This window comes from Podarcis vaucheri, assembly GCF_965113315.1.
Source record: "Podarcis vaucheri genome assembly, chromosome: 2".
In the NCBI taxonomy this organism is placed as follows: Eukaryota; Metazoa; Chordata; class Lepidosauria; order Squamata; family Lacertidae; genus Podarcis; species Podarcis vaucheri.
Window position 1 is genome coordinate 128,082,097 of NC_138760.1, and position 11,438 is coordinate 128,093,534.

The window sequence follows — 11,438 nt, forward strand, 5'->3', positions numbered from 1 at the left end:
AGGAGTCAGTTCTTGTGCTTTCCAGTCACTTCAAACTGTGCAATATTAATATCTGCAACACTCCTGAGCTGCCATGTCCCCTGCAGCTCCCATTGCATCCCTCCCTTCATGACCTGCTCATTTCCAGTCTTCTTTTTTCTCGCTTGCCACCTTCAGCACAACAGGACTTCTGGATACCAAGAGATACCAATGGAATATGTTTCTTTTCATTTTGAAAAACAACACATAAGCAATTTATTTGTAATACTCTCTTTAAAAAAGATTCTCTTAATGAATAGCCTTCATTATTATTGAATTATCACGATTCAAGGATTTCATATTAGGCAAAATATATAAACAGTATTCAGAAAAGAATTCCTAAATCAGGTAAGAAATGAGCAGTACTAAGGATGGAATGTGATTTAAATGATTATTTTGCGTTCTGATTTCCAAAGCAATAGCTTTTAAGGAGGTACATTCCCAACTCATGTGTCCTGGTTTTATTGCAACCATGCTGGCAAAATTGCAAAAACCAAAAACATATTTTAGGAATCAGCTGCCATATTAAGCCTTTGTAGTCAGGTGCTCCTTTGTATTCAGACTAGGCCTGAGTACAATAATGTAGCACTTGGGAAGAAAGATGCAGCCCAGAAGCCCAGCACTGGAGGCCAGGATAGAGAAGACCTGCACGGCTACCATGTATTTCCCCTTGGTGCTCAGGTAGGTGGGCACAAAGGACACCCAAACACTGCAGAAGACCAGCATGCTGAAGGTGATCAGCTTGGCCTCATTGAAGGCCCCAGGCAGCTTCCTGGCTAGGAAAGCCACCGTGAAGCAGATGGCAGCCAGGAAGCCCATGTAGCCAAGGACAGTGTAGAACATGGCAACAGATCCTTCATTACACTGCAGGGTGATCTCTCGGGGCTGGGAGTGCATGTCAGAGTCTGAGAATGGGGGAGAGGTACCCAGCCAGATGCCACAGATGAGAATTTGGATACTGGAACAGGAAATGACAATGGAATTAGCCAGACTCTTTCCCAGCCATCTCCTCACCCTGTTTCCTGGCTTAGTGGCCAGGAAGGCCAGCACAACGGTAATAGTTTTTGCCAACAAAGAAGAGACAGCAACTGAGAAGATGATGCCAAAGGCTGTCTGCCTGAGAAGGCAGGTCACTTTCCTTGGCCGGCCTATAAATAGAAAGGAGGACAAAAAGGAAAGGAGGAGGGAGACAAGGAGGATGTAGGAAAGGTCCCTGTTGTTGGCTTTGACTATGGGAGTGTCAAGATATTTAATGAATATTCCTAAAACAAGGCCTGTGATTAAGGACAAAAACAGGGCAGTGGAAGCCAAGAGGGTCCCCAGATATTCATCATAGGACAGGAAGGTGATAATTTTGGGGATGCATTGATCTCTGTCTTTGTTTGGATGTTGATCTTCTGGACATTTGGTGCAGTGGTCTGCATCTGGGGAAAAAAGAGCATCTGCATGAACATTTTCCTGCAGACTAGCAAAAAAAGCAGGTCAATTTTGAATCCAGTCAGCCCCTACAAATGGAAACAGTGATGGGACTTACTATTTCTGCTAATCAACACAGGGAGTTGGTCCATTCTGTGTAGGTCCCTCGTGCTGATAATCTCTTATTCACCTCCCAAGGAAGAACTTGGAGTGATCTTGAAGCTCCAAGTTAATGGCAGCTACATCTGATCTCACCCCAACACCAGGTATTGTCACTGGAACTCTGGTCTTCACAGTACAAACCAAACATCCTAACTGCCACATTGACTGGTCAAAAGCAGCAACACTGTCTAATTCTTATATACCCAAGGCTGTTTCAGTCGTACCTGGAAAGCTTTATTAAGACTGTGTAAATCACCATTGAACCTTTATTAAATTCAACCATAAGATTATAGTTGAATATTCATCAACAAAGGACATGAATTATTGTACTTTTTGCTGCACATTTCTCTGAAGTCTCCTACCTTCCTGAGTGGAGATCATCCCTTCCGCGCATGGAGCACAAGCATGGCAGCAAATAGGTTTCCCTTCCTGAACCTTCTTGGCATATCCAGGGCGACAGCTTTCGGTACACCTGGACTGAGGAAGGGTCTGACCAAAAAGAGAAAAAAGCATCAATGAAAGACTGTTAGCAAGTAACTTCTGGGCCAGTGTACAGTCTCAGTCTATGTCGAATAGACACGGCTATGGTGTTTGATGCTTTTTTTGATCCATGGGACAAAACAGACAGCCAAATTCCTTGGGACATAGTTGGGGCAGAAAGAGATAATCAAGAAGAGAGAATTGCCCTTGGATTTAGGAGCCAGAGATCAAATCTGCAGTTATTGAAATTGTTTAAAAATATCATAATCCAGAGAAACCAACAAACTGAAACAGAAAGGTATTTGGAGCAGCCATGTTGTGCTCAATTCTGAAGTCTGGCATGCTTCCTGACTACTGCAAAAGCCATGCCCCAGTCATATTCTAACCTGCTTCTCCATTTTCATGTTTCTTATTTTGACTTTCCTCCATTCATCTCCTCCCCCATATAGTTTTAGCTCATTACTTGAATAGGCATAAATTATACTGTTGTTTCCCCCAACAGAGAATCAGAGCTCAACATATCTCTAAAAGGGAATACAATGCAACCAAACCTGGTTGAACAGCCTGGACCACACAAGAGCCTCTTGGTCAATGGTGAATTTTGGGCCTGAGGATCCCTGACTGCTTATGCTCCCAAATTTCACGGCACCAAAGGATTTGTTGGGAAATGGCACCCAGTTCACAACGTCAGATTCGACTGTCAACTGCCCATTCTCATCCAAATACACTCCTTCCATGGAAGTATTGTAAAACTGGGAGCTTCCCAGGAAAGGGTGAAGCTAGAACAGGAAAGAAAGCATGCACATTTAGAAAAGATTAGATAAAAGAAAACAATAGAAAAGAAATAATAGAATAAAATAATAATAATAATAGAATAGAATAGAATAGAATAGAATAGAATAGAATAGAATAATAGAATAAAATAATAGAAAAGAATCTAGATAACATAGCCTAATTGCTGGAGATCTTTGTACAGACTGACTTTGGGATCTTTAGCCCATTGTTTCTGCTTCAGCCTTTTGGGACAGACTAAAGCCATGAGATACATAAGCTTTATTCTGCACCCATGGAAGAATTCTGCAAGGATGAGTTTCCTTGGCTAGTAATAGCATGAAGCCTTGCTAAGGAATCAGGTGATAAAGTGGAGGCAGATTGTTTTCTCATCTCAGCAGCAAAATTAAGATGTCGGTAACAGTACAGTAAATGGAGGCAACGTAAAGTCAAGCCTGAATGGAATTCACAGCACCGATGCCTGTTCAGCCTGTGAGGAAAACAGAAATACCTGCCAAGACTGTATCCTTTGATATTTCAGCCTCTTTTTACCCTTCGCCACCATCTGATTGGATTTGGAGGAAAGCGCAGCCCTTAAGGCGCCTGCCAGAGCAAGGACAAGGTTGTAAATACTGTAACTATCCAGAGACAGGATTTTCTCAATCACTTTGTCAGGTGGGGACTCCAGAGTGTCAACTTCCCTGCACCCTTTCCTTTCTTTTACAGAGAACATGTGCTTTGAATATGAACACTTAAATGATTTATCCCCAAAATTCCACATAGCATCGTAAAATGTTCGATAATCGTCATCGTTTAACCTTCTTTTAATATGAGCTAAGAAAGAGAAAAACCCATGGATGTGCAGGGGAGAAAGCAGATCATAAGACAAATTCAAGGTGAGATCCCACAAAGCTGTTGTGATCCAGACTTTTCCCACAATGGGACTTAAAAGTATTTCAACCATATTTTGCAAAAAACGTATTATACTAAAGAAGTAATGATTCTCCCCATAGTAGACTAATACATTGACTTCGTTCCACCTGAAAAATGTTTCGAGAAGCACTGTTACTCTCTTCTGTACTGAGGTGCTAAGTGAGAAGGCAGCACAGATTGTGTTCCTGGTTAGCAGGGGCTTCAAGGTCCTCATGAACCTCTCTCCATTGTTGGTTTCTGGAGCAACAAGACCAATCCAAGTCCAATTGAAGTGCAGGAGCAGTTGGACTATCCCCAGATACTGATGCTCTTCCTTGGGGACCATTCGGTAGATAAAAGGGAACTGAGTTTTGTCACTAAGAGTGTCAGAAACAAAACCATAACTGACCTAGTAAAGAAGAGAAGAGATTAGTGTTGTCACTCCCAACAAAATCCCAAATGTAGTACATTGTACTTGCCTGAATGATAACTTTTCTCTGACATGGAAAACAGAGAAAAGACAGTTTCATGGGAGCTAAGAAGCTTTACTCCAGGGAGCTTAACAACACCCCATAGAGTGGTGCCTCGCAATACGAAATTAATTCGTTCTGCAAGTTTTTTCGTCTAGCGAATTTTTCATCTTGCAAAGCGCGAAATCCCATAGGAATGCATTGAAAATCAATTAATGCGTTCCTATGGTCAAAAAAAGTCCAAACAAAGCCAAATTTGGTACAACAAGAGTTTATTAACTGCTCTTTAAAGTCACACATACTGTAAAGAGCATTTCAAAAATTGAAGGAACAATAAATTAAGTTTCTAAACATGACAGAAAAACATTTAAAAATCAACAAAGTGTACAGTACATTTTCTAAGACTCTGGGGGACAACTCGAAGAGGGTTCCTCTTCCACTCTTTGCTTCTTGCTGAAGAACCTGTCCATGGTCAGCTGCTTCATCCGCCTTTTCAGCAGCTCCCTGAAAGACGACATGACCCTCGTATCAAAAGTGTTCGCAAGGTCACGTGTCAGGTCCTTGTCAGCGTGGTGCCGCTGTGCAAATGCCTGCACATCTTTCCACTTCTGGCAAATGTCCCTCAGTTCTTTGGAGGACACAACCTCCAGGAACTCCACTGCAAAGTCTTCAGCCGCAGGAACATCAGAACTGGCAGCCTCTCCATGCCTGACCACGCTGTGGATGCCAGATCTTATCTTGAACCGGTCAAACCAACCTCTGCTAGCCTTGAAGACTTCTGGCTCGGCTGAGGTTCCTGGCTGTTCCCGGATGAGGTCAGCGTGCAAGGCCTTGGCCTTCTCACAAATGACGGCCTCACGGCCTCAGTCACTGTGTCCCCTGCACGCTGCTTCTCTTCTAACCAGATGAGCAGCAACTTCTCCACCTCCTCCAGAACAGCTGGGCGGTTCTTCACGATCCTGGTGACTCCCTTGGCTGCATCAGTCGCAAGGATCTTCTCCCTCATTTTCAGGATGGTCCCGATGGTCGATGGATTCCTCCCGTACTCCCTGGCATGGCCTGTCACATGCATTCCACCGTCGTGCTTCCGGATGATCTCCTTCTTCATTTCCAGCGTCACCATCTCCTTCTTCCTCTCGCCGGCCTCTGCAGCAGCAGCAGTCTTCTTGGGTCCCATGGCAGCACAGCTCCTACCTTCGCAAACTCAAAAAAAGAAAAGAAAAGAAAAGAAAAGAAAAGAAAAAAAGAACGAGTGCTTCACATCCAGAAAATTCAAAAGCACCCAGCCACCCACCACACAGAAATTCAAACCCAGAACCAAGTCCTTGAATTCCAAACACCCAACCCAAAATCCAACCCCCCCCAAAAAAAGTTTTAAAAGTTTAACTTACCAAATGGCTGCAAAAGAAGTTTCGGAAAAGCTTCAAAAATCACCAAAGTCTTCAAAAACCTCAACTGTTCCCCCAGCCACCCACCCACCACACAGAAATTGCAAACCCCTCCCCAACTGTTGCAAACCCCTCCCCAACTGTTCCCCCAGCCAGCTACCACACAGAAATTCAAACCCAGATTTTTTTTTTAAAAAAAACCAACATGGCCCAATGGTCACAGAAAATCATAAAAATGCAGAAAAAAACCACACAAGCTTCCAGATTCTTGCAAACCCCTCCTCAACTGTTCCCCCAGCCACCCACCACACAGAAATTCAAACCAGCAGAGTGGCCTAAAAAAACCCAGCAGAGTGGCCCAATGGTCACAAAAAATCAGAAAAATGCAGGGGGGAAACCACAAGCTTCCAGATTCTTGCAAACCCCTCCCCAACACCAAGTCCTTGAATTCCAAACACCCCAACCCAAAATCCAACCCCCCCCAAAAGAAGTTTTAAAAGTTTAACTTACCAAATGGCTGCAAAAGAAGTTTTGGAAAAGCTTCAAAAATCAGCAAAGTCTTCAAAAACCTCAAAAAAGGCTACCACACCGCATGCTATGAGTTGCTCCTCGAAGTCAAGTCGCAACTGCACCTCTTCAAGCAATGCACCCTGGGTATTAACGGTTTTACGAAAAAGGAAACAAACTTGCAAGACGTTTTCATCTTGCGAAGCAAGCCCATAGGGAAATTCGTCTTGCAAAGCAGCTCAAAAACCGCAAAACCCTTTCGTTTAGCGGGTTTTTCGTCTTGCGAGGCATTCGTCTTGCGGGGCACCACTGTATTTAGCTGTTTGCTTTCAAAAAATGGTGACAGAGTCTTTGGAATGGATTGTGTTTGCTTTATGTTATGCCCTAATTGCATTTTTTTTACTGCTTTTAGAACATGTATCTTGTAGCAGTTTTATTTCATTGTATATGATCTCATCCTTATTTCTTCATTAAAGTGTCACATTTAAGAAGAAAGAACAGATTTTGTTAAAAAGAAAAGATCTCACACAAAATAACAATGAACATTTTTAGCTCACATTAGACCTATAATAGCCATCAGTTCTTCTATATAAAATTAAGCTCTAAAATTAGTTGCTACAAACCCTACAGATGTCTAAATAGATTGCTGAGGTATTTGTGGTAGAAGAAACCTGCCTTGTGGCATACACTATAATCCTCCTCCTAATATCATCAGCTCAATTTCTTTAGTGAGAAATGTGTGCAGATTTATCCCAAATAAATGTACAATCTTTGGAGAATAAATATACAACAACACATTTCATTTTGTGTTTATGATGGCATAATGCAAAATCATAACTATTTACTGACTTATTTCTATGTTCCATTTTTAAATATTAGAATTATTATTATATTATTATTATATTAGAATATTAGAATTCATTTGCATTCTCCTCCCAGTTGTTTCTCCTCTAGTTGGTTCTGCATTTTTATACTGGATTCCCTGTATTTCATCGTGGTCTAAACCACTAACCCTCTTGGGATTTCTGTTCTGAAGGTCAACGGTCTGAATCCCCATGATGGAGCGAGCTCCTGTTGCTCTGTCTCAGCTTCTGCCAACCTAACAGTTCAAAAGCATACCAGTGCAAATAGAAAAATAGGTACTGCTGCAGTGGGAAGGTGCATGGAAATGGTGTTCCGTTGTGCCAGAAGTGGTTTAGTCCTGCTGGACACATGACCCAGAAAGCTGTCTGTGGACAAATGCTGGCTCCCTCAGCCTGAATGTGAGATGAGTGCTGCACCCCATAGTCACCTTTGACTGGACTTAACAATCCAGGGATCCTTTACCTTTACCTTTACCTTCCTAGATACAATACTAGTGAATCACAGAATCGTCAAATTGGAAGGGACCACAAGGGCCATCTAGTCCAAGCCCCTGAATTGCAGAAATCTTATGTGGCTAGAGTTCGGATTAAGATTGAAAGCATGTAACAAGAATATATCATTTCAGGGTGTGTGTGGCCAGACAGAAAAACTTAGAACAAAGCTCACATTCCTGGATGCCAAAATGTGTGAAGACATTTAAGAATTGTTCTCTGCCCTGTATTCTTCAAAACCTCGCCTTCAGAAATGATTTTTTTTAAATAAAACAATCCAATCACAACACAAATAACAATTGTGAAGGAAGCAGACGGAAAACATAAGGAAGGGGAAATTACAGAAGGGTCACTTCATAGAGAGTGGCTGCCTTTTTAAAAGATTTTTTTCTTACTTTTTAAATTTTATTTCTTATTGAAAATATTTCAGGTAAACAAAGTAAAAAGAAAAAAGGGGTTCATAAAAAACAAGGGGAAAACTATAATTCTATACATGCATATATAATACAGTGGTATATAAATGATGATTCTAATATAAATGAAATTATTTATAATATACTATCTTTTTTAAAAATCCTTTGTAAACATCATCATATATGTCCATAAACAGTCGAAGTCTATAAGCTATCTGTTCATATGTTGCATAGTGTCCAGATCAAGGGAAATAATAGTACCACTCTATTCTGCCTTGGTCAGACCACACCAGGAATACTGTGTCCAGTTCTGGGCACCACAGTTTAAGAAGCATTTGATAAGCTGGAATGTGGGCAGAAGAGGTCAACTAGGATGATCAAGGGTCTAGGAGCCAAGCCTTATGAAGAATGGCTGAAGGAGCTGGGTGTGTCTAGCCCGGAAAAGAGGAGACTGAGAGGAGATATGATAGCTGTATTCAGATATCTTAAGGGCTGTCACATAGAAGAGGGAACATGTTTGTTTTCTCCTGCTCTGGAGGGTAGGACTCAAACCAATGGCTTCAAGTTGAAGGAAAGGAGATTCCAATAAAACATAACAGAAAAACTTTTTGACTGTAAGCACTGTTTGACAGTGGAACGGTCTCTCTTGGAGGTGGTGGACTCTCCTTCCTCAGAGGTTTTTGGGCAGGGGTTGGATGGCCATCTGTCATGGATGCTTTAGCTGAGATTCCTGCATTGCAGGGGGTTGGACTAGATGACCCTTGGTTTTCCTCCAACTCTAATATTCTATCATTCTGTGATTCTAAGAGTTGCCATGTTGTCTATGTTTGATTAAAGAGGACCATAGAGGGGAAGCATAGAGAAGCCATTAAAGCTAAGTGATCCAGTTATTTTCCATGAAACTAAAAAATTCCTTCCAGTAGCACCTTAAAGACCAACTAAGTCTTAGTTGGTCTTTAAGGTGCTACTGGAAGGAATTTTTTTGTTTTGACTATGGCAGACCAACACGGCTACCTATCTGTAACTGGATCCATGAAACTAATTATCTTTCATGAGTCAAGGTAGCATATGAATATGTAAATAATAAGCAGGACGACATTAGGGATGTAAGTCTCAAGCTTTTCCTTTACTGTAAATTGCTCTTACTTTTACAGGTTTGTCTAGAGTTTGCTTAGCCTGAGCTCACAGAGTTTGTTTCAAAGGATGACATTCCATTGCCTTGTCATGCACTTTTTTTTGTATTTTGCCTCTTGTTTCTTTAATGTTTCCTTTTGCATATTTGTTCATTTGCATCTCATATGGCACTAGCTTTCATTACCTATTCCATTCTTCTGCCTTAATTTTGACAATTTCCTCAAATATCCTTCTCCATAAAACACAGCATTTGCACCTGTGGGATCTTGTAGATTTAGCTTAGGGCTTATTGACACATCCCTTATTCCATTGCTTTTCGAATTTAGAGTGGGTATTCTGTGGGAAAGGATTAGGGTGAGGGAGAAATGGCTTGGACCCATGCCTACAAAGCGGGAAATGGAAAGCCACTCAGACCCCTGCTTTCTAGCCATGGGATGGGAGGAAGTGTGGATTGTAAAGAGGGGGTTGAGGGCAAATTCTCCTTCTGCCTTAGAATCATAAACGACATTTTCACATCTATCCAAAGAAATTGCAATAACATTCTGGGATTTTTCCTTCCCTCCTGACATTCATACCTGTGGGGTTTTGTAGATGCTTGACATGGTGGAAATATCTTTGGATGTGTCAGAGTCAGCCCCCTCAATAACGGCCAATACTTTATTCCATGGTCCACAGTAATAGTTTGGGATGTTTGGCTGCCCAGGGCAGAGCAGGTCCACCATGGCACCAGAAGTCATTCTGGCATCATAAAAGTTGTCATAGATGTCATAGCCCAGGGTGAGGTTGGGGAAAAGTCTGTGGTTCTCATTGACCTCCCGAACGGCAAACAAGAAGGAAAGGAAATGCCAGAAGGCCTGCATTCCAAACCTGGAAAAAAGTGAGTGTCATCTTGACATTCTTTCCATACAAAGACCAGATTGTGTCATCCTTAGCTGTGACGGGGGGCAAAAATCATGAGATGCTTCTGCAGCATCTGTACACCTGAGATCCATCAACCCCTTCCTGCCCAAGTCTTAGAAGAGTGGGCTATTCTAATGCAAATGTCTCACTGGAGTTGGTGAAAGCACACAGTTTGCAGTAGATGACTTTTTGACATTCAGAATGAATCTGAACATTTTCCTCCAAAGGGACGAAAATAGAAGACATGATTGACCAAGCAAAAGTACCAGAAATGAGGAGACGTGCCCAGGAGACAACAACATTTGGTCTCCATGAGGTCAGATTCAGTTTGCATAAAGCTTTTATAACAGTAGGCACATAAGGACTTACCCATTAACTCTGGTAAAGGGAGGCTCATTGAAGACGCTTGGATTGAACTCAACAGGTGTAGCGGATATGACCCCACTAATATGGTAGTCTCCTGGCCTGTACCAATTCAAGGGTGCATTGAGATCCCTTATCAAAGTCAATGGGCATTTTGAGTTCAGCATCTCTGGTGTTGCTTCAGGTTGTAGCAATAGCAACAGCAGAAGGTGAGTTATGATGCGCCTGCCTTTTACTCCAATCTCCTTCTTGAGTGCTATCAGCAACAGAGCTAGCAAATTACCAGCAGTCAAAATCTGCTTGGAAGACCTAGGCTGCAGTGACTGAATCACAGAGAACATGCCTGGCGTACATGGCTTGAGAGCCAAAGAGGATTCAATTCAGCCCCACGTGGGCAGCATAACCCCACCCCACCCTCAGTGGCAAAGTGGAGAAGTATTTATGTACCAGTCTCTTCTGGCTGTGTCTGATGAAGTTGCATCATGTTGTTGTTCAATGTTGGACGCAATTATGATTTTATTCCTCTTGAGCTTTGGCAAGATGATGACAAAGAAATCACCATTATTTTTAATAATTACATTTGCCCTCGCACCATGTTGAACTCCCTTTATGGCGTCAGGTGTAGGCCTGAAGGAATACATGTTCCATCAAATCATAGAGCTATAGAATTGCAGAATGAGAAGGGACCCTGAAGGAGATTTACATTGTTGAACAGCTGTCAGAAAGCTCTTCCTAAAGTTTAGTCTGAATCTCTTTTCTTGTCACTTGATCCACTGTTTCAGGTCCAACCCTCCAGAGCAGAAGAAAACAAGCTTGCTTCATCTTCCATGTGACGACCCTTTAGATATCTGAAGAACTTCCCACTGCATTGTGGTTCTACTTGTGACATGGGTCAGAGAGGGGCACGGGAGGTTGGCATGACCTTTCCTAGCACTTCTGAAAGACTGGCCCATGGTCCAGCAGTAGGCCTCAGTGCCACAGCCCACCCAGTGCCTCCTAAATCACCCGTCCTGCCCCTGGGCCCCACATAGCTCTTTGGGTGGACCAAGGGCATCACTGGCAGTTTAAAGGGGCATAAAGGTGTCCAGGAGACAGAGAGGCTGAAAGAGGGCAAGGGTTTAAAGAAGGAAAGGAGATCTCTATGGTCTG

General features: G+C 42.4%; 1 protein-coding gene across 1 annotated transcript; it reads right to left on the bottom strand.

Moving 5' to 3' along the window:
* Positions 1 to 543: 543 nt before the first annotated feature.
* On the bottom strand, positions 544 to 10,630 carry LOC309526218 (vomeronasal type-2 receptor 26-like; the record flags this gene model as incomplete). The annotated part of the gene is made up of 6 exons (XM_082212132.1): positions 544 to 1,442; positions 1,959 to 2,085; positions 2,628 to 2,855; positions 3,359 to 4,168; positions 9,602 to 9,893; positions 10,296 to 10,630. 6 exons carry the CDS (start codon positions 10,628 to 10,630, stop codon positions 544 to 546), a joined length of 2,691 nt encoding a protein of 896 aa, XP_082068258.1.
* Positions 10,631 to 11,438: the final 808 nt, after the last annotated feature.